Below are 21,629 nucleotides of genomic sequence, written 5' to 3'. Positions count from 1 at the left end.
CTTATAACTTTGCACATCTCAACTAGTAGCGGTAATCTAGAAAGCAAGTATAAGTCCTCCCTTACAAAGATCGACTTTTTACAAAGCTGCCAATAGAGAGGAGGAAAAGGGCAGCTCCTTAATCCAATTTTTCCCCCTTTTAACCATGAATCATGTCTTGGTTGTTCGCTTTCAATTGGATACAAATGTGAGACAGAATCAAACAAGTAAAAATGTACTATAGAGAGTTATAACACATACTGAACCGACATCTGCCGAGCAGCTAATTGGGAAGGCATTTTGCGCTAATGTTTACCAGCCGGTACAGTCATAGTGACTAACACATATTTTAATATATTTCAATTATTTACAATCTCTATCATCTATCATGAGTCCAGTCAAGTTGTAGGTCATGCTTGAGATTATCTCTTCACATTTGAGGTTTAGCATGCACTTTTTGAAGCCAAAACCATGAGCAGAGTTTTACAGTATCAGCAAAGTGAATGCAGCGAGTTATTTTACCTTTGATTGCTGCAAAAATGAGGGAGGTATAAATAGAAACTGCAGCATTTTGTTTTTTTCTAAGGCAGTGTCCTGTAGCTACACTACCAGCACCTGGCCTATCCAGCATCACTGAACTCTTCCTGCCTGGTTCTGACACATGGTCATGCCACCCGTGTCTCTCCTTCATATTGCCTGGTGTGATGAGGCTGACTCGTTAACTGGAACCCGTTGAAGTCAAAGAGAGTCTTTTTTTCAGCGCTGATTCTTTACTCGAGTTATTGTGGCAAAATCAGCACCACAAAACTCTGTGTAAATGCACCCTTAGAGTCCAGACACAGTGTCCACAGATCCTTAGAATCTGTTCACACAGTTTTTTGCCAACGTATTTTGACGCGGAATCCACCTCAAAATCCGTCTGCAAAAACGCCTCCCATTGAAATGAATGGGTGCTAACTTCTTTTTTTTTTCCGCTAGTGTTTTTTTTTCTTTTCAGCTAGCGGAAAAAAAAAGCAACATGACCTATCTTTAGGCGGATTCCGCCTAGAGAAACCCATTGAAGTCAATGTGAGATGCATTTTTTTGGCGTGGTTTTTGACGCGTTTTTTTCAAAATCCGCTAGCGTTTTTCAAAGCGAAGTTTCCTGGTCCATACACTGTGCTGGAGCAAAAAAACCCCAAAAAACTAAAAACACCTCAAACAACGCCTCATGTTAAAAAAAACCTTTCCTAATCCTGAAGCAAATTTTTTGTTGCGCCACGGATGCACGGGAAGAAGGGGCATGTCGCTTCTTTCTTTCCGCTACTAGCTAACAGAAAAAAGAAGCGAGCAGCTCCCATTGAGGTCAATGGGAGCCATTTTTGGCAGCGGATTTTGAGGCGGATTCTGCATCAAAATCCGTTGCCAAAAAACTGTGTGTGAACTAGCCCTAAGAGTGACATTTCCAGACAGGCTGCCCTATGTATGTACATGTGGAGTAACACTATTTATGGCCATTGTATGGTTAGTGTTCTTCATATTCCAGATTCTGTCATGGTCAGTCTTGGGAGGCCAACACTGGTTTATAAGAGATTTCAGATTGAGTGAAGAGATAAGGAGAAAGAAGGAAAACTGCCTTTGAAGTAAAGAAAGCTTTTTTTGTTCTGATCAGATATATTACAGTTTCTTACGTCTGTACTATTGATCTTTGCAAGGTTTATTGTAAACTTAGTGACTATTTGAAATGAGAATGGACCATGAGATGGGTTGTAACTCCAGATCAGTGCAAGATAAGTCAATGAAATGTATTTATATACTAACTATATATATCATTTTAAAGTTATATCTACAATAAATTATAAAATGATGCACAAATTGTAAGTGGATACAAGACCGGATACAATACTTAGGAGCTGAGCAGTTGTGCAGAGTATTTCATCCTTTTCATAAACTGAACTCTTTGGTATTCTCACTGTTTATGCCAGAATATTTGTAGGAAAGCTAGATAAGAAGCCTGTACTGTGCAAGCCGACATGTTTAGTTGAAAGGGGCATTGAAGAGCCAGCTGTATTACTTTTAGCTCTGATGGAAAAGGAACGCCGACCACAACGTTTGTCTAATTAATAGGTCATTATAGAATATAAAGGGACAAATACAGCGCACCCTGTGTTATTAGCAGAGTAGTGCAGCCTGTTCTAAGGAGTGAGACTTCTATTAGTCACTGTTTGTTTTAAGCTTTTTGGGTGGGAGAAAGGGGGATAAAACTGAGAGCACATATTTGTATTTGGTCTCTACTTTGGAGGAAAATTTTGCAGCCCGTAGGTTCTTCTTCTTTACAAATGGTGCTACATGAGTGTTTCAGGAAACTGACCAAGAAAAGCAAGTCTTGTATTCGTTCAAGTTAATATGACAATTTTATAAAACAGATTCCTCTTTGAGCTTCCAAAAAAAGAAATAAGAAGCTGACACATTTTCAGTGTTATTCCTGTTCACACCATTAGTTTTCTTTTGGTACAATTTAATAAAATATCCTTGACCAAATATAAATCATATCGAAATGATGATTTCAAGGTATGTACACCTTATAAAATATTATTTTTGTTAAATTTCACCTATTTTTGGGCTAATAGGTTTCCAATGAAAAATTCTGAACAATTTTTATGTTGCAGCCTGCATAAGTTATCCAGACAGTGCGGACTGTCCTGTTCATTGAAGCCCTTCTGCTATCCTAGGGGAGTTCTAAACATTCATTACAAGAATGATAAGCATTCAGCTGCGTTATTTGTTGCAGGTTTTGCTGCCATTTTTTCAGCCAAAACTTCTAAAGGAATGGGAAATAGAAAGAAAGCAGCAAAAACTGCAACAAACTATAGCTTTTCTGCAACTTGTGGCTCCACTTTCAATGAGCCCTCATGAGTACCTTTTATTTGTTAGTCCTCCCAACTGTTTTTGAATTAGCCCACTTTTATGGATATGCCGATTAGCCCCCTCGGAGCACTCTGGAAGTTCACTGAGCGCTATGTGTAAACAGGGGGGAGGTGAGAGCAGGGAAGGCTGATGAGTCACATTTAGCAGCAGCAGCTTTGGCTGCTCTCACCTCCCCTTGTTTACACACAGTGGTGCTCAGTGAACATCCGGTGCTCCGTGGAGGCTAATTAGCATATCAATAAAAGTGGGCTAATTCAAAAACAGTTGGGAGGACTAACAAATAAAAGGTATGTCTGGAATAGCCATTCGAAAGACTATGCAAATAATTGCTTAGTTAAAAATGAGTTTTCCCATTGATAGAATCCCTTTAAGACTAGTGGTTTAACCTTCCTGTGTCTACACCCTACCTTTACTTCAAATATTGTATAGATGCATAATGACATCCTGCTGATAATCTGTTACATCTTACCATGCATTTTGTAACCTGTCTTGCTAATGTGCATTTAGGGCATTCAGGGATTTCCAGGGATACCCGGAGAAGTGGGATTTCAAGGCGACAAGGTGAGAACTGGTTACATTTCTTGGTGCAGAAGAGCTCTGTTATTTAGTTGCATCTTGGAGGTTTGTACTATTGCCCTGCAGCGCTGGGGTCTTTGGTTTAACCTAGAGCAACATCTGTTTGGATTTTGTATGTTCACCCTACATTTCATTAGAGTTCCCTCGAGTATTCTGGTTTCCTCCCACACTATAATAACATATGGATAGGTTTATTAAGGTTTTTGATTGTGAGCCTCAATGGGGGCAAGATCCAATGTCACTGATGACAGTCTCTGTACCACACTGAGGAATATGTTGGAGTTATATAAAAAAATATATATATTTGGAAAAGTGGTTTGAAGTGGTTTTCTGTTTATATAGCACTGACATATTCTACAGGTAGATGATAAATATATACAGTCCTATGAAAAAGTTTGGGCACCCCTATTAATTTTAATCATTTTTAGTTCTAAATATTTTGGTGTTTGCAACAGCCATTTCAGTTTGATATATCTAATAACTGATGGACACAGTAATATTTCAGGATTTAAATGAGGTTTATTGTACTAACAGAAAATGCGCAATATGCATTAAACCAAAATTTGACCGGTGCAAAAATATGGGCACCTCAACAGAAAAGTGACATTAATATTTAGTACATCCTCCTTTTGCAAAGATAACAGCCTCTAGTCGCTTCCTGTAGCTTTTAATCAGTTCCTGGATCCTGGATGAAGGTATTTTGGACCATTTCTTTCTACAAAACAATTCAAGTTCAGTTAAGTTTGATGGTCGCCGAACATGGACAGCCCGCTCTCAAATGATCTGAAAACAAAGATTGTTCAACATAGTTGTTCAGGGGAAGGATACAAAACGTTGTCTCAGAGATTTAACCTGTCAGTTTCCACTGTGAGGAACATAGTAAGGAAATGGAAGACCACAGGGACAGTTCTTGTTAAGCCCAGAAGTGGCAGGCCAAGAAAAATATCAGAAAGGCAGAGAAGAAGAATGGTGAGAACAGTCAAGGACAATCCACAGACCACCTCCAAAGAGCTGCAGCATCATCTTGCTGCAGATGGTGTCACTGTGCATCGGTCAACTATACAGCGCACTTTGCACAAATAGAAGCTGTATGGGAGAGTGATGAGAAAGAAGCCGTTTCTGCACGTACGCCACAAATAGAGTTGCCTGAGGTATGAAAAAGCACATTTGGACAAGGCAGCTTCATTTTGGAAACAAAAATTGAGTTGTTTGGTTATAAAAAAAGGCGTTATGCATGGCGTCCAAAAAGAAACAGCATTCCAAGAAAAACACATGCTACCCACTGTAAAATTTGGGGGAGGTTCCATCATGCTTTGGGGCTGTGTGGCCAATTCCGGCATCGGGAATCTTGTTAAAGTTGAGGGTCGCATGGATTCCACTCAGTATCAGCAGATTCTTGAGAATAATGTTCAAGAATCAGTGACGAAGTTGAAGTTACGCCGGGGATGGATATTTCAGCAAGACAATGATCCAAAACACCGCTCCAAATCCTCAGGCATTCATGCAGAGGAACAATTACAATGTTCTGGAATGGCCATCCCAGTCCCCAGACCTGAATATTATTGAACATCTGTGGGATGATTTGAAGCGGGCTGTCCATGCTCGGCGACCATCTAACTTAACTGAACTTGAATTGTTTGTCCAAAATACCTATATCCAGGATCCAGGAATTGATTAAAAGCTACAGGAAGCGACTAGAGGCTGTTATCTTTGCAAAAGGAGGATCTACTAAATATTAATGTCACTTTTCTGTTGAGGTGCCCATACTTTTGCACCGGTCAAATTTTGGTTTAATGCATATTGCACATTTTCTGTTAGTACAATAAACCTCATTTCAATCCTGAAATATTACTGTGTCCATCAGTTATTAGATATATCAAACTGAAATGGCTGTTGCAAATACCAAAATATTTAGAACTAAAAATGATTAAGATTAATAGGGGTGCCCAAACTTTTTCATAGGACTGTATATATATTTATTTGTACATATATATTCTAGCAGAAGTATCCGACTTTACACAGGTATATTTCTTTTTTTTTTTTTATTTTGTGTAGTGGCCCCATAAGAATTGCCCAGTTTTGCACTGGTGTATTTTGTATTGTGTGTGTGCGTGTGTTTGTATGTTCATAAGCGTCATGTGATCATGTGTGTCTCAGTTTGAATATCAGTGAAAAACCTGCAGTTGTTTATGGAAACCTGGAGTAAAGCTGTGTGTATGTGGCCTTGTGTAACTGTGTCATCCACAGCGCCCTGCCCCTTTACAGTTCACCTACAGCAATGAAGAAAAATGGCTGGGTTGTTATGTAAACCTGGAGTAAAACTGTGAATGTTTAGACTAAGCACCGGTGAGCTTCTATTAGCTGATAAGGGACATGTGACCGTGTGTATGCTGTGCGAATATGATTGAAAATTTGCAGGCTTCTATTGGCTAGTGCAGGTCATTGTTTTGGGAATACTGTATCTCAGGAATGGTACGTTCTAGAGAGCTGAGACCTGGTCTAAAACTTTCCCGGACACATGATATACAGTCCTATGAAAAAGTTTGGGCACCCCTATTAATTTTAATCATTTTTATTTCTAAATATTTTGGTGTTTGCAGCAGCCATTTTAGTTTGATATATCTAATAACTGATAGACACAGTAATATTTCATGATTGAAATGAGGTTTATTGTACTAACAGAAAATGTGCAATATGCATTAAACCAAAATTTGACTGGTGCAAAAGTATGGGCACCCCCACAGAAAAGTGACATTAATATTTAGTAGATCCTCCTTTTGCAAAGATAACAGCCTCTAGTCGCTTCCTGTAGCTTTCAATCAGTTCCTGGATCCTGGATGAAGGTATTTTGGACCATTCCTCTTTACAAAATAATTCAAGTTCAGTCAAGTTTGATGGTCGCCGAGCATGGGCAGACTGCTCTCAAATGATCTGAAAACAAAGATTGTTCAACATAATTGTTCATGGGAAGGATACAAAAAGTTGTCTCAGAGATTTAACCTGTCAGTTTCCACTGTGAGGAACATAGTAAGGAAATAGAAGACCACAGGGACAGTTCTTGTTAAGCCCAGAAGTGGCAGGCCAAGAAAAATATCAGAAAGGCAGAGAAGAAGAATGGTGAGAACAGTCAAGGACAATCCACAGACCACCTCCAAAGAGCTGCAGCATCATCTTGCTGCAGATGGTGTCACTGTGCATCGGTTAACAATACAGCGCACTTTGCACAAGGAGAAGCTGTATGGGAGAGTGATGAGAAAGAAGCCATTTCTGCAAGCACGCCACAAACAGAGTCGCCTGAGGTATGCAAAAGCACATTTGGTCAAGCCAGCTTCATTTTGGAAGAAGGTCCTGTGGACTGATGAAACAAAGATTGAGTTGTTTGGTCATACAAAAAGGCGTTATGCATGGCGTCCAAAAAAAACAGCATTCCAAGAAAAACGCTTGCTACCCACTGTAAAATTTGGTGGAGGTTCCATCATGCTTTGGGGCTGTGTGGCCAATGCCGGCACCGGGAATCTTGTTAAAGTTGAGGGTCGCATGGATTCCACTCAGTATCAGCAGATTCTTGAGAATAATGTTCAAGAATCAGTGACGAAGTTGAAGTTACGCCGGGGATGGAGATTTCAGCAAGACAATGATCCAAAACACCGCTCCAAATCGACTCAGGCATTCATGCAGAGGAACAATTACAATGTTCTGGAATGGCCATCCCAGTCCCCAGACTTGAATATCATTGAACATCTGTGGGATGATTTGAAGTGGGCTGTCCATGCTCGGCGACCATCAAACTTAACTGAACTTGAATTGTTTTGTAAAGAGGAATGGTCCAAAATACCTTCATCCAGGATCCAGGAACTGAATAAAAGCTACAGGAAGCGACTAGAGGCCGTTATCTTTGCAAAAGGAGGATCTACTAAATATTAATGTCACTTTTCTGTTGAGGTGCCCATACTTTTGCACCGGTCAAATTTTGGTTTAATGCATATTGCACATTTTCTGTTAGTACAATAAACCTCATTTCAATCCTGAAATATTACTGTGTCCATTAGTTATTAGATATATCAAACTGAAATGGCTGCTGCAAACACCAAAATATTTAGAACTGAAAATGATTAAGATTAATAGGGGTGCCCAAACTTTTTCATAGGACTGTATCTGTGTGACAAATTTGGTGAGGATCAGTCGAGTCGTTTGGTCGTGCATGAGGAACAGACAGACAAAAAATTCATATATATATATATATATATATATATATATATATATATATATATATATATATATATATATATATAGCGACACATTCATCCTCTTACGTCAGTCCTTGTGTCCACTAGAGTCATAATTTAAGTTAATATGTCTTAAAGTGAAAATGCAAGCTGTATAAGGATGTTGCCTTTGTCAGAGTTCAGTCCAGTGCTACCCGCCCAGCTGCCATGCCATTTCTAAGTATAGATAGCTCTTCTGTGATGACCTGTATTAGTCACTATCACATTAAAGAAATTGTCCAGCGGGATAAAGTTAAATCGGTGAAGTATTGCTGCTTCTTATTCTGTTATGTATGTATTTATTTTTAAATAAAGGGGTTCTCTGTTACTTAAATATTGTTGACCTATCTTTCGGATAAGGTCATCAGCATCTGATTGGTGGACATCCAACCCCCTGGACTCTTCTGCAGGTCAGATGCATGATCAAGGTAGCAGTGGCACTCTGGCCAGGGTCACTTCTGCTTCACAAACAAACAATCCTTTTTTTTTTTTTTATAAAGTACTTACTGGACAACCCCTTTAAGAGCTTTCTATACACAACTCTCTTGTTTGTCATATTAGTGGCTCCGGCAGCAAAATACCTATTACTCCATGAAGTCATGAGACTTGGTGATCTATCATTGTCCAGGTTGAATATGCCAAATAAATTCTGCACCAATAAACGTACAGTACCATGATTTCTAATGTCAGTTGATAATTCCCCCGACTTTTTACCTTTGTTGCAGGGCAGCCATGGTCTCCCAGGGCCACCAGGACTGCGAGGAAAGACAGGACCTGTGGTAAGATCTGCTTTTTTAATCACCGGAGGTTAAAATATTGTCCTTACATTACCTCCTTCTTTTTTCTGTTAATACAGTCCACATTATTACATTGCGAAATTCTCCACTAGGCTTCCACTCCTGGTGCAATGTTAAATATAAACCACTGAGGTTCTTGTCATTTTTTCCAATGTCTTGTTAGAATAAACACAGCACAACAGAATGAGAAATCTTCATTAAACTGATGTGGCGGTGGCATACCTCAGCAATAAATAAAGCATAATAGCCACTTATTGTTGTGCGTTTGGTCAGGGTTATTGTGGATGAGACATTTCAGATTGTTGGCAGATGGAGAGATGCAGTTCTGCATTACTCCGGGATATTTTGTGGTGGTGCCATAGCTTCTTATTACTACTGCATGAGCCTCGCCAGCCAATGTTCAAGTACATATCCCAGTATTCTGTGCAGACTGGAGACAATGCAGATGATCAGGTATGTTGCGTGTTGTAATAGGGTTCAGATAGCAGAGTACCCACACTTGGTAATATGCTGACCTTAAAGATTTGGGAGGAAGGTTGAGGCACAGGCTTTACATGTCATTCATATGCCATATGAGGCTGTATGGACACATCCCATGTCTGCAAAATAACCCTCCAGTGTCTGCTTTACTCTAATGATCAACTCTCATTGACTACAATTAAAAGTGAACCTGACAGATGAGTTTGGGGTGTGGGACCAGTTAAAAATTTTATGAAGAGATGTATACCTCACCTGAAGTAACGGGATTGGGGTTTTACAATTTCTAATTAATTGGGGCTCCCAATAACTATGCCATTAAGGTTAATGGTAGGAAAACCCCTTTTTATGGGAAAATCCCATAGCCTGTTACATTATGGCTGTATTTTTATATACTGTAGAATATTTTATTCTATATGCTTTATGCAAAACTGATTATAGATAACACAAGTTGTTTTTTTGTTTTTTTTAGGGTAAACTGGGTGACAAAGGATTTCCTGGGGTTCCAGGTCCTCCGGGTCCTGAGGTATGTTGTGTCTAATGACTGTAAGGACAGGAAGTGTGTGAGCTGTTTCTTATCAAGTTGCTTCTTTTATTTCTTATTAATTTGTTATCACTAAGGAAGTTTGAAGGTCCTGTATAATCGATCAAGAAAGGGTTTTAACAGAATCCAGGGGTCTCATGGTAGGATATACCAGGATATGAGTACCAGCACGGCATTATCATGGATTACATTGGTCAGTCTATGGTGTGGTGTCAGTGGTGCAGGATATTGCCTTTTTGTTGGATGAATCTGAAACACCCTGCACTGCTGCCATGAAGGTAGATAGATCAATGTAATCAGGGCTGCAGAGTTCGGCCAAGTGCTGCAGCCCCTTTAAATAGCTGATAGTCAGGGATACCTAGAGTCGATCACTAATCTGATATAATGGCTTATACTAATGGTAGACCCTTTAATACTCCCCTTAATATACTGTTTCCATTGATCTGCGCTTTCAGTTTCAGTAACCTCTTGTTCTAACCCCAGACTACCGATAAAAGACCTTAGCTAGACTAATACAACAATCAGGGCATAAACCTAATATTTCATAGCTTCCTTTATCACATTTGGAGATTTAGCACAATGGATGGACTTATTTCTACTTGACAACAGACTGCCTGTGACTGTGGGATGCCCTAAATTCAGTAGTAGATGGTTTCTTTATCTACAAGGTCAATTTTAAAGGTATAGTATCATGCATCAGTTGCTAGTGGAGAAAATATCACATATGTCCACAGAAGTTTGGGTTCTCTATAGATGGCATTGGTTGACAGAGGTTAGCAGGTTCATTTCCAGTCTCCACATATGATGCTATTAGCTGGCAGGTCCGCGACTCCATTACTGTACAGGGAGTAGACTGGGAAGAGCCAATGGAAAGGAAGATGTTTACTGCAGAATGACGACACTATATGGTGAGACTGGATCTTCTGGGCAGTATGTATAAAACCAATTTAAGGTGTTTAGTTTGGACATGTCGGTGACATAAGATGTGACACTGAGTCATCAGCTCTTGGGGGGGGGGGGGGGGGGGGGTACTGTGTAAATCTCTGTAACCCTACTGCCCCAGTATAGTGCTCAGTGATGTAGCAGAGGCACAGCGGCAGCCAGCGGATTGTAAAAATGTATTATTGTGATTTGTCCACACACCAGAGCCAGAAACGGTTAGATCATGGGCTTGGCAGACTGCATTGTGTTGTGTACATTGAAGTTGGACGTCATTCTTTAAAGGACTATCCTGTTACAAGAGAACAGCCTCTGCCCTTTCCAAATTCATATTTCTTTATGCTTTTTAGCATAGTGAAATTAAAATTAAGCTTTTAAACCCAACAAACAATGAAAAGAAAGCAAATCTGCAAATTCAATGCCTACTCTCCAGTATATGGGCATGTGTACATTTTTTGAATATTTTTGGACCTTAAATTTTCCTATAATCATGTATGCAGTATGTTATTTTATTTTTGGATGCATATGCCATTCTTCTTTAGTATTTATCAATATGAAGTCCAGAAATTGTCATAAAAATATGCAGAACATACAGCGACAAGTATATGATAACGGTAATTCCTCTCTGGATTTCTATGTCTAGGGCTGTCTGGCAGTTCATAGCACATGCTTGCTCTAATCCATTGCATTACATGGCAGTGATATATCATTTTTAACATAATCTTATGGAGCAGCATGAAAAAGTATTCCAAACTGATATTCCATAACTATGCGAACCCCAATTAAAAGGTGGCTGTGTATTTGCAGGGGTTAAAGGGGTTGTGCAGGACTCGAAAACATGACTGCTTTCTTCTTCTTCTCAAGAAGTAACATCATGTACATTGGTCAAATAGCCATAATGCTGCTCAGTCCCATTTATTTTAATGGAACGGAGATGTGGTATTGCCACAAAGATGGACTTTCATCCCATTGAGGTATCAGGTTATGTGGTGACCATAGAAGTCAATGGAAAGGGGTTGAGCAGGAGGTGGAGCTGGTGGAGAGAGACCAAGACAATTCTGCTGATTTTAGTAAGAGTACCTCACCACAGTGCTGTATTCTTAGCTATAGTACCCAATACTGCTGCATAATGTCCTTCCTACTGCTGCCGCGTCTGTGCTACAGAGAGTTACAGGAGCACAATCTCCTCATTGTGCAGTGTATGGGAAACAACATAGCGGCCAGCTCAGAAAAAGCTGAGAATTAGAGAGAACCTGCAGAGATTCTGGTGATCTATGCCATGTATATGGATACAAGTCATATAATGGCCAGAAATAGTGTTAGTCCTCATGTACACAGAACACCTTATTCTGAACATTCAGCCCAAACACCGGGTATGCTTTAAAACTTCTGGTATGTCTTCTTAATAAAAAAAAGAAATAATCCTCAGAAACCACTGATCATAAATTGTTATAGTATTTTATATGTATTATAGCACCAGTTGTATATGCACATACAGGTTCCTTTTATCCTGGCTATATTACAGCCATCATTAATATTTCATGCCAGATACTCTATTTTAGGGCAGACACAAGTTCTTTTTACTCTTAGATGTTGTATTTGGAATGCACCATTACATAAACAACCATCATACAGGTGGTTTATTTTATTTCTGTCTCATGCAGGGCTTTCCAGGAGACATTGGACCTCCAGGACAAAACGGACCGGAAGGATTAAAGGTGAGATGTCCTCATCATGGCATGTACCCGTGTCCCTAGCTGCTATCGAAAAAGAAAACGGAAAGTGAGATTCCTGGAGATTGTATTGGCAGAACCCACTTCTCGACTGTTTGTATTGAGGCTCCTCCAAAACTCTCTCTTCCATGAAATTGATATTGGATGCCGTCCCATGGCAGAACTGAACTGGCGCTCCATCACTTCACTCTCTTGCTCGTCTGAAGGGATCCTAAGGGATTTGTCCTTATTTTTATGAGACCCTCATTCTTTTTGTTGGTTTACAGGGAAAGCCAGGGGCAAGAGGTTTCCCGGGACCCAGAGGACAGCCTGGGCTAGAGGTGAGTCATTTCTAATAGACATGTTTGGTATGGTAATAGATATGTTCAGAGAATGGTTGTAGTGCCTGTACACTATAGATATGGTACCATGATGGCTAGGTGACTACTTCATGGAAACATTTTCCTGTAACTCTGTTATGCTTCCTAGAGATTTATGAAGAAATTGACAGCTGGTTGTACCAGTGGGGGGGGATGTGTCTCTACACTGTCTGATACTATCCAATCAGGGCTGACAGTATTAGATTATGTAGGGACACATTGACAATTGTCAATTTAGCCATAAATTTCTAGGAAGATTATTCTATTTCAGTTTTCATGTATTTTTTGAGACTTTATTCTAGAATAAAACAGGCCTAACCATTGTCAAGAAGTCTTCATATTTTATATATATACTTTTTTTCAACAGGTGTAGCAAAGTTTAGCTTGACACTGATATCTTATTATATAATACAACAAAAGTTATTGAAAAAGTTGAGCAAGTAGTTAGCGGTTTTCCATGCTAGATAATTGATGACCTTTATTTAGGATAGGTCATGAATTAATGATCAGCAGGGGTCTCACAGCCTGGCCCCTGGCCAGTCAGCTATTTGAAGAGGCTGCAGCATTTGGATGCAGCGTCTACATTTTTTATCAAGCACAGCGCCGTATATTTGTATAACAGCTAACATTGGTGGTGCAGCTCAACCCATTCGTGTAAATTTGACTGAATTGTGATCCATGTGTCTATTGAACGTGATGTGACATAATATGTGAAGACGCTGCCACTTCAAACAGCTGATCTGCATGGGTCCTGGGCATTGAACACCCACGTATCTTTTATTGATAGCGCCTCAAAAAAAAAAAAAAAAATCTCCCAAAACACCCCTTTAAAATAATGTTAAACTTTGCCACATCTGAACATTCTCTTAAATGTATGCCTGTGTTTTTATGTTGTTCCAATATATTAATCCCAGCCCTGGTCCAAGACTTTTATTTCCATCAAGTGAATGATTACATGTAGTATGTGGTGTAAAGTGGGTTTGGACGAAGTGCCTTGCATGCAGAGCCAATAATGGCTTTTAGCCACAACTTGCTTGAGGAATCTCAAGATATCTTTGCAGAAATAATCTTTGTCAGATTTCAATTTTTATGGAAAAAATAGCTCTTCACATTGTGCTATTTTTGCTGTCAAAAGTACTGTAAACCCAGATGGAGACCTTTAAAGGGATATTGTAGCTCAGAAATGCTGGCTAGGATATCAATTTAAGGAGTTTTCCCACAAAATAAAGCTATTGCCCATCCATAAGATAGGGAATACCTTGATTTGTGGGGGTCCAGCTGGGCACCTAGCAAGTCAGCTATTGTGTACGTCTTCTTCAGTTGTTACCAAGCACATCGCCTGCTATCTCAGGGGCTCCCACTGAAGTGAATTAAATGCACATTCTGCCCAACCTCCACACCATTCAGGGCGGGGGAAGAAAGCCACTGGTTCTCCTGAATAGTGGGGGTCTAAACAGTCGGACCACCACTGATTTGGAAGTTATCCCCAATCCTGTGGATAGGGAATAACTTGTTTTGTAGGGAAAAATCCTTTAAAGGAGTATTCCAGTGATGTAAAATTTATTTTAACAGAGCTTACAATGGGCATGTGATACCCCACATCTGTGGTTCAGAAGTTTTACAGGTCCCCACAATCCTACACTTCAAATAAATGGTTGATGGTACCCACTCCGTTACCACAATGGTGACCACTGCAGCTAATGAATAAATATATTTATTTGCTGTAAAACACCTATGATGATCAGTTTGGGTCTGACATCAGGGACCCTCAGTGAACCTGAAAGTGTTAGGGATATGACTCCATACACTTCCCTGTACAACACCACACTGGTACACCTTATTTGTAGGGATGCGGCAGCACAGCTCCATTCAAGTGGTTGGGTAGCCAAGACCACTGCTGTGCAGAAGAAAACAGTAAGGCTAACATGGAATGTGCAATAGCAGCAAAGAGTAACTACACAATGCAATAAAAAAAACAGGAAGCCACAGCATGTCAATGTATCTAGCCATCCTTCACCGTCAATTCTGCCACAAAAGCCCCCACTTTGGGTGCTTTTGCTGTGTTGGAATTCTGATCAAATCCACCATCCAAAAGGAAAGTTTCCATAGTTCTATATAGCTTGATGGAAATTTTTGTTTTTTTATATATTGCATTTCATGTGTCAATTTTTGTATCTGATATATATATATATATATATATATATATATATATATATATATGGATGGAAGTGGCTTCTTACGGAGGAGGAGAAGGTGTAATTTTTCATATTTTATTTTAGAGACCTTCCCATATCTGACATATCCTGTGTGCATGCACTGAGAATAAATCGTGTTCCTTCCTTGGCACTTGTGTTATAATAACATGCTGTCATATATAACCTGTGCGGGTAGGTGTCATCATTCCTTCTAACCTGTCATTTTGTTTCCCTTTTAGGGAGAGGAAGGGCCAATTGGACCACCAGGATCTCCCGGTCTGGAGGTACAAATTTAAGATGTTACTCAATTAACCTGTTTAGTATTTGTAGACATCAGCAGGAAATGAAGCATTTTCCTGCTGAATGTTTTTCTAGCCTAATATATAACAGCCACGCCACCTACGGGAGATGACACCAGTCAGGATGAAATCAAGGCAGAAATAGAAGCCCCTTTATGTCTGGAGGGTTGCTGTCACCTCACTCGAAAGGGTGCTGAACAGAGTACATGGCTGTCCCTTATGTCCTGCTGGAAACCTGTCTGCATCTCCCTCTATAGTCCACATAGTCTGCCCCACCTGCTGTCACCAGGCGCCTGCTGATTCTCTGTAACTCTTAGATTTTGGCTTCTTTAACAGTTCATCTTTGATGGCTCATTTTGTGTAATAATTTAGACTCCCCTTTTAATAAATAAATTTGTAACTATGCAATTTACTACTGACCCCCGCCCATGTCTTCAGCTGTGGGAGGCCACCCTGCTGGTGTCTATTAAAGACAAAAGATGTCAACTTCAGTGAATACTAGATGATTTCATTGAGTAGTCAGTAATTCTTTGTATTCTTCTTTGCAACACTGCTTGTAAAGTGAGCCTATACTGTACGTTACAGTTCCCACATCAATAGCAGCTGGTGTTGCAGACTCCAGGGAGTCATACCCGAAATCACGGGGAGTTGGCAGGAACACATAGTCAAAGCTGGCTGCCCTTGTGTGTCCACAAACCTGTAGTCTGCTTACCACACAGGAAGGACAAATTGCAAAGTCCTGGTTACTCCATGATTTACTTTATTACAAGAAGTCATGTTCATTCACTTCACATTTTTTAGAGCTTTCCCACCACAATCCCAAATTTCAATTTACAGGATGGGTGGGTATGGTTTAGGAAGTGAGATCCTGGAGTTCTCTATGTGCACATACATGACCATCGCACCATTTAGTTCTGTGGAACGGTCAGAGACATCAGAATACAGCACACTACCAGTCCCATAGAAGTGAGTGGTCATACAAGCATTCTACTGCTCCATTCACACAGGAAATTTGGGGAATCCAGTTCTCATAACTGCTGGTATTCGCAGATCAGACACTTATTCCCTATCCTGTGGATATGGGATTAGTAATGTTTGTGGAAAAATTAGTTAAAGAGGACCAGTGACCTTTTCTAAAATGCCTCTTTCCTGATATAACAATTCAGAACCATGTAAACTCTGCATTGTGCTGTTCCTCTGTTATTCTTCTTAGAAATGTATGTATAAATTTACTGTACAGCTTGGCGTTACCAGTAGGGGGTGTCTCTGCCAGTGTCCAATCAGCACTGACCATTTTAGACTGTATATTTGCCAAGGGGAGAGGTAACACCCAGATCCCCAAAAGAGTGTTCTAAGAGAAGATACTGCAAAATTGTTGTTTTGTGGGAATACAACATCTCCTCTTTAAGGATAAGGCTGCACCTTGTTAAAAAAAAAAAAAAAAAAAGTCTCGTTGTAGAAGTGTATTTCATTACGTATTTGCTATGTCCTACAGCATTTCCACATATCTTCCTCACTCCTTAAAAGTCAAAGGGGAAAAAAAAACAGTGATTTTCAAAAATGCCTAATGCTGTGTTTTCTGCATTGTGTGGATAAGGTTAAATTTCATACACTTTGCTGGGAATGTAAAACCACAGCGGGGGTGATTTATTATTTTATGTATACAGTTTTGCACCTTTTTGTTGGCATGCCCTCTTTTTATGCCTCAGCATTTCGTGCACCTAATTTATTAAAAAAGTGCAATAAATTTTGCACTAAATTCCAAAGCTGTCAGACATGTTGGATTTATTCAACCCTTTTTTTTTTTTTTTTGCAGTGTAAAATATTACTCCAGATAATCTGCACCCACATTCCCCAACAAAATAGCAAAGTGAATGGTGTAAAAGTCTTAAAGGGGCTCTACCATTGGAAAAAAGTCTTTTTTTACTAATCACATCCTTGCATAGCCTTTAGAAAGGTTATTCCACATGTACCTTTTGTATGTAAATTGCCTCAGTAGATTTCGAATAAGTCCGTTTTTATTCATAGGCTAATTAGTTTCTCGGTGCACCCCAGAAGTCTTTTGTATATACAGCACAGGCTGCTGCTGACTCCTCCTCCCTGCTCTCACACATAGCACACAGAGTATAGGGGGGCTGACAACTTTCTGTGCACCGAGAAGGCAATTTAAATACTAAATGTAGGTGAAGAATAGCCTTTCTAAAGGATGTGATTAGTTAAAAATGACTTTTTGCCAATAATAGAGCCCCTTTAAAACACATGATAATCTTGAGCACACAGCATAAATCCCCAAATAGAACCAGAATTAGAAGAAAACAGCTACAAAAGGCTTGGTAAATGCCGCCCACTTTTTTTCTGCTGCATTGGGTATTTCCATTTCATTATTTTATGGCACGCTAAAAGGATTACACCTGTTATCCCCATACACCTCATAGGATGGAGCAGCAACTGCAGCCACTTCAGCACCAAAATGGATGCGATAGGCTCCCTCCTTGCTTCAGCAAGTATGTCTGTGCATTTATGGAATACTTTGTGTATACCCCTTTTATAGATAGTTAAAAGTCTGGTACATTCTCCTATGTATAACTCCCAATGTTTATCAGGTGAAGATATTGTGCATTAGAAGGCTGCCATGTAATGATATTAAGTGTACATTTTTCTAAGGTCTGTTTATTTCTAGGGGTATCCAGGCAGAAAGGGATTTCCAGGTATACCGGGAGCAGAAGGACTAAAGGTAAGAGAGGGTGGTACATAGTACTGCCCTATGGGTTCACGGCACATAGTGAATCTGCTCAGAGTTGAGTTGATTTTGCAGCATTTAGAATCTCGCTTTACTTCTCCGGACACTGAATGAAAAGGAAACAAGCGGGCTTTACAACTGAAGTGCACATGTATCATTGAGAGGAATCGCTGAGAAAAAAAAAGTCTGTGTGTTTTGAGTCTTTTCTGCTGGCCCTTGTGCTGCGTGTAACAAAGAGTTTCTTTTCTTTGGCGCTCATTGTTAGTCTGGGAGGTTTGTAACTCTTCAGACCTGGCACTTGTTCCTGGCGTTACTCGAGGGTGAAGAGAAATGCCACAAACTGACTCAGATTTTTACACATCCTATTTCCATATGTGCGACAAGTAAATCCTGCCGATCACTTCCAGCTCACACCAACAAATTATACGCGTATGATACAACACAGCAGCAGCCAAGGGCGGATTAAGGCTTCGCTTCAGGCCCCTCCATCACATAGGCCCATCTATGTCTGTCCATGAATCAAGGCCTTATGCCGATTTGTTATTTTGGGTTTTTTCCTAATATGCTGATTTTTCATAGATTTTTTTTCCCTTACTTTCAGTGTATAAATTTCTTTCCATTTTAAGATGGCATGGTATTCATGAAATAAACCAAGATAGTAATTATTTCTAAACTGTTTTCATATCCGTATGAATACCATCTCATTCATGTTATTTTTACCATTTTGGGAGGATTAGAAAGCATCTTCCAGGAGTAGCGCCTCTCTTGCTCAATATCTAGTATTACAGCTCTGCTTTATTGCTTATATCTGCTCTATACTTGCAAGAGTGTGTTATTTCTGTAAGTGAACAGACATGTTCTCATATAACCCCTTTAATACCATATAGCTCTATATAGACATTCAAGCTTTAATTTTCCCCTTGATAAACCTTAAAGGGGTAAAGGCTAAAAATTTTGAAGACCTATCCTAAGGATAAGTCATCAGTATCAGATTGTTAGTGAATCGGTACCTGTCCTCTTGACCACTCGGCTGTTCTCAGTAGGTGATACACAGAGAATGGAGCAGGAAGCAGACAGCGTCGTTCTCTGTATAGTGGACAGACTAGGCTACTACAGCTTAGCTCCCACTCAAGTGGAGTTTTTCACATTTCTGCCATGCTGCTTTTATTTCATTCAATTTTAAGATATCTGTTTGCTGTCAGTACTTTGGAATAAAGTCTCAAATATACAGAATGCTAAATGCTAGAAGTATTGCACTATACTCAGCAGAACTTTGGGGTGTATAATATGTAACCAAAAATAAATTGATATATCTGTCTCATGTACAGTCCAGTATGGCACAGCATAAATAAGTATGGGATGGGGCTAGAGACAAACAATAGCGCTCCTCACCAGTAACTGATAATGCAGTTATTTTGGATAGAAACAATGTCTCTTAGTGATTCATTAAAGGGATCCTATCATTCAAAAGTAATTTTTTGTCCCTAACACGTCAGAATAGCCTTAAGAAAAGCTATTTGTCTCCTACCTTTAGATGTCTTCTTGGCCCCGCCGTTCCATAGAAATACCGTTTTTTGCCAGTATGCAAATGAGTTCTCTTGCAGCACTGGGGGCGTCCCCAATGCTGCAAGAGAAATCTCCAGCGCCACCTCCATCTTCTTCAGGAACGTCTTCTTCCAGCGCAGGCTTTGAAAATTGTAGGCCTCGGGCAGAGCCTACTATGCACGCCCACAAGCCACAAGAAAATGGCTGCTTACTTACTGTGTAAGTAAGTTCTCTGGCAGCATTGGGGACGCCCCCAGTGCTGTTTGAGCGCTGGGGCCCGATTAGCACTGTTTTTTTCACGTAAAGATTTGTAATGTGCATTACAGAAAAAAATGAGCATGTGCATACTTGGAGAGTAATCTGCACGGAATTTGTAGAAGGTAACCACAGGCAGATTAAATGGTGTTAATCTGCATTTGGATCCATGGTATATCAATCTGCAAATCTTGACAAGGGTCAGCCTCATATTTCTGACACAGATTTTTGTTGGCCTAGTATTTTGCCTGAACAAGCCCTTTATTAGCATAGGAAAATGGCTAAAAAAAATGAAAAAAACAATAAGGGTCAGTTCAGACATGGTGGTTTAATTTCTAATTTGCCATGCAGATTTTTCCTTAGTATGCTGTGGATACTATGCTGCATACAAAAGCTTCTGTGCCGTCACATTGTATCAGGTCTCCGCAGGATGTTTTGTTGCTATATTTTGATCCTCACCCCATATAGTGCTGGTAGGTAATATCCACCCGTGCTATAAATCTCATCCCCCAAAAAGGAATATGGTTTAAAGGGCTTTTCCAATCTAAAAACTATTGATGTTCAAGTCTAAAATTATGTCTCTCTCATCAAATCTTTGAGGTTCTGACACTTGTACCCCTATCAATTTGCTGTACCCGGCAGCTGATTCACAGAAATTGTAAGCTCTTGCGAGCAGGACCCTCAATCCCATTGTGGGAAATTACTTTCTTTGTAATGTATCTTTCTGTCTGTATTTGAATCCTACAAATTGTTCAGCGCTGCGGAATATGTTGGCGCTATGTAAATAAAATTTATTATTATTATTAAAAGGAAACAGCTCTGTTCTCTATGTAGTGGCTAAGCTGAGTCAATGCCGATTAGATCCCATTCAAATGAATGAGCGCTGATTTGCAGTACCTGGTCTTGCCGCTACATAGAGAAAAGAGCTGTCTGTTTCTTGCTTAGTTCTCTTTCTATCAGCTGCTTAGAACAGCTGAATGGTGGGGGTGTCTGTTGTCAGACCTCCACACATCTGTTATTGATGATCTATCCTTAGTATAGGTCATCAATATTTGTAGCCTACAAAACCCCTTTAAGGATTTAATTGTGCCAGCACCCACTGGATGTCCATGTTTGCCTAGTAAGCTTCATTCAGTATGTAGAAAGATGTGATTTACAATGTGAGATCAGAGCTTTGTGAGTGACGGTGTTCCTATCTTTTCCTTATTTCAGGGTGAGCCAGGAGACACAGGAAGAGCCGGGAAGATTGGTGAACAGGTGTTGTAAATAGTTTTACCATTGCTCAAGACTGTGTTCTGCATATCACCATAAAGCTGCACTACTGTCACCATGAATAATTTAGTATAAACAGCCTCCGTATCTGGCTTCTGAGACCTCCGTCACTAGCCAGCATAGCTCCAAACTTTTCCACCTGACTTTCCTTTTAAGTGCTGAATTGCAACCATTGATCCAAATCCATTGGATCATTCAAGTCAATGTAGCTGGACAATGATATACAGTAGATGTCATGGCATTTGCTTGTGGTTTGAAGAAACCTATACAATGTTTGGGGCATGTGATGAATAGAGGATTTGTACTTATTTCAGTATAATTTCAATACAGGGACTTCCAGGATTTATTGGTCCTGTCGGGGAGACTGGAATTCCAGGTGAAAAGGTAAGGGTAATGATATGTAGACAGGGAGCGCTGACTACATCACATTATAAATGTCTAGTATAATATTTTGGAAGTCCTGTACTAGTGATACTTTGTTTTTTTGGGTTTTTTTAGGGAGATCGAGGCAGTATTGGGGCTCCAGGACCTCCAGGAGAGAAAGGAACAACGGTAAGCATCAATCCATTACTGAAGCTTTTACTAGATTTTACAGAATAAGAATACATCCTGTGCGTGTACTTGTATGTACACATTGTGCAGATATTACTCCCATAAGACATACAGCAGGCTGTGTAGTGTGTATGTTACGTAAACCTCAATCCAAAACACAGTTCAAGGCGGGATCTCCCTATAATTCCCAAAATA

At 39.8% G+C, this 21,629-nt stretch overlaps 1 protein-coding gene across 1 annotated transcript in view; it reads left to right on the top strand.

Moving 5' to 3' along the window:
• COL27A1 (collagen type XXVII alpha 1 chain) overlaps nucleotides 1-21,629 on the top strand; it is a 219,851-nt gene that overhangs the window by 100,482 nt on the left and 97,740 nt on the right. The window contains exons 17-26 of the mRNA XM_075259238.1: nucleotides 3,394-3,447; nucleotides 8,453-8,506; nucleotides 9,474-9,527; nucleotides 12,149-12,202; nucleotides 12,484-12,537; nucleotides 15,011-15,055; nucleotides 17,751-17,804; nucleotides 20,823-20,867; nucleotides 21,213-21,266; nucleotides 21,381-21,434. Of these exons, the coding sequence (XP_075115339.1) occupies nucleotides 3,394-3,447; nucleotides 8,453-8,506; nucleotides 9,474-9,527; nucleotides 12,149-12,202; nucleotides 12,484-12,537; nucleotides 15,011-15,055; nucleotides 17,751-17,804; nucleotides 20,823-20,867; nucleotides 21,213-21,266; nucleotides 21,381-21,434 (522 nt within the window). The remainder of the gene's footprint in view (nucleotides 1-3,393; nucleotides 3,448-8,452; nucleotides 8,507-9,473; nucleotides 9,528-12,148; nucleotides 12,203-12,483; nucleotides 12,538-15,010; nucleotides 15,056-17,750; nucleotides 17,805-20,822; nucleotides 20,868-21,212; nucleotides 21,267-21,380; nucleotides 21,435-21,629) is intronic.

This window comes from Leptodactylus fuscus, chromosome 11, assembly GCF_031893055.1.
Source record: "Leptodactylus fuscus isolate aLepFus1 chromosome 11, aLepFus1.hap2, whole genome shotgun sequence".
In the NCBI taxonomy this organism is placed as follows: Eukaryota; Metazoa; Chordata; class Amphibia; order Anura; family Leptodactylidae; genus Leptodactylus; species Leptodactylus fuscus.
This window is presented reverse-complemented; position numbering and strand designations above follow the sequence as displayed.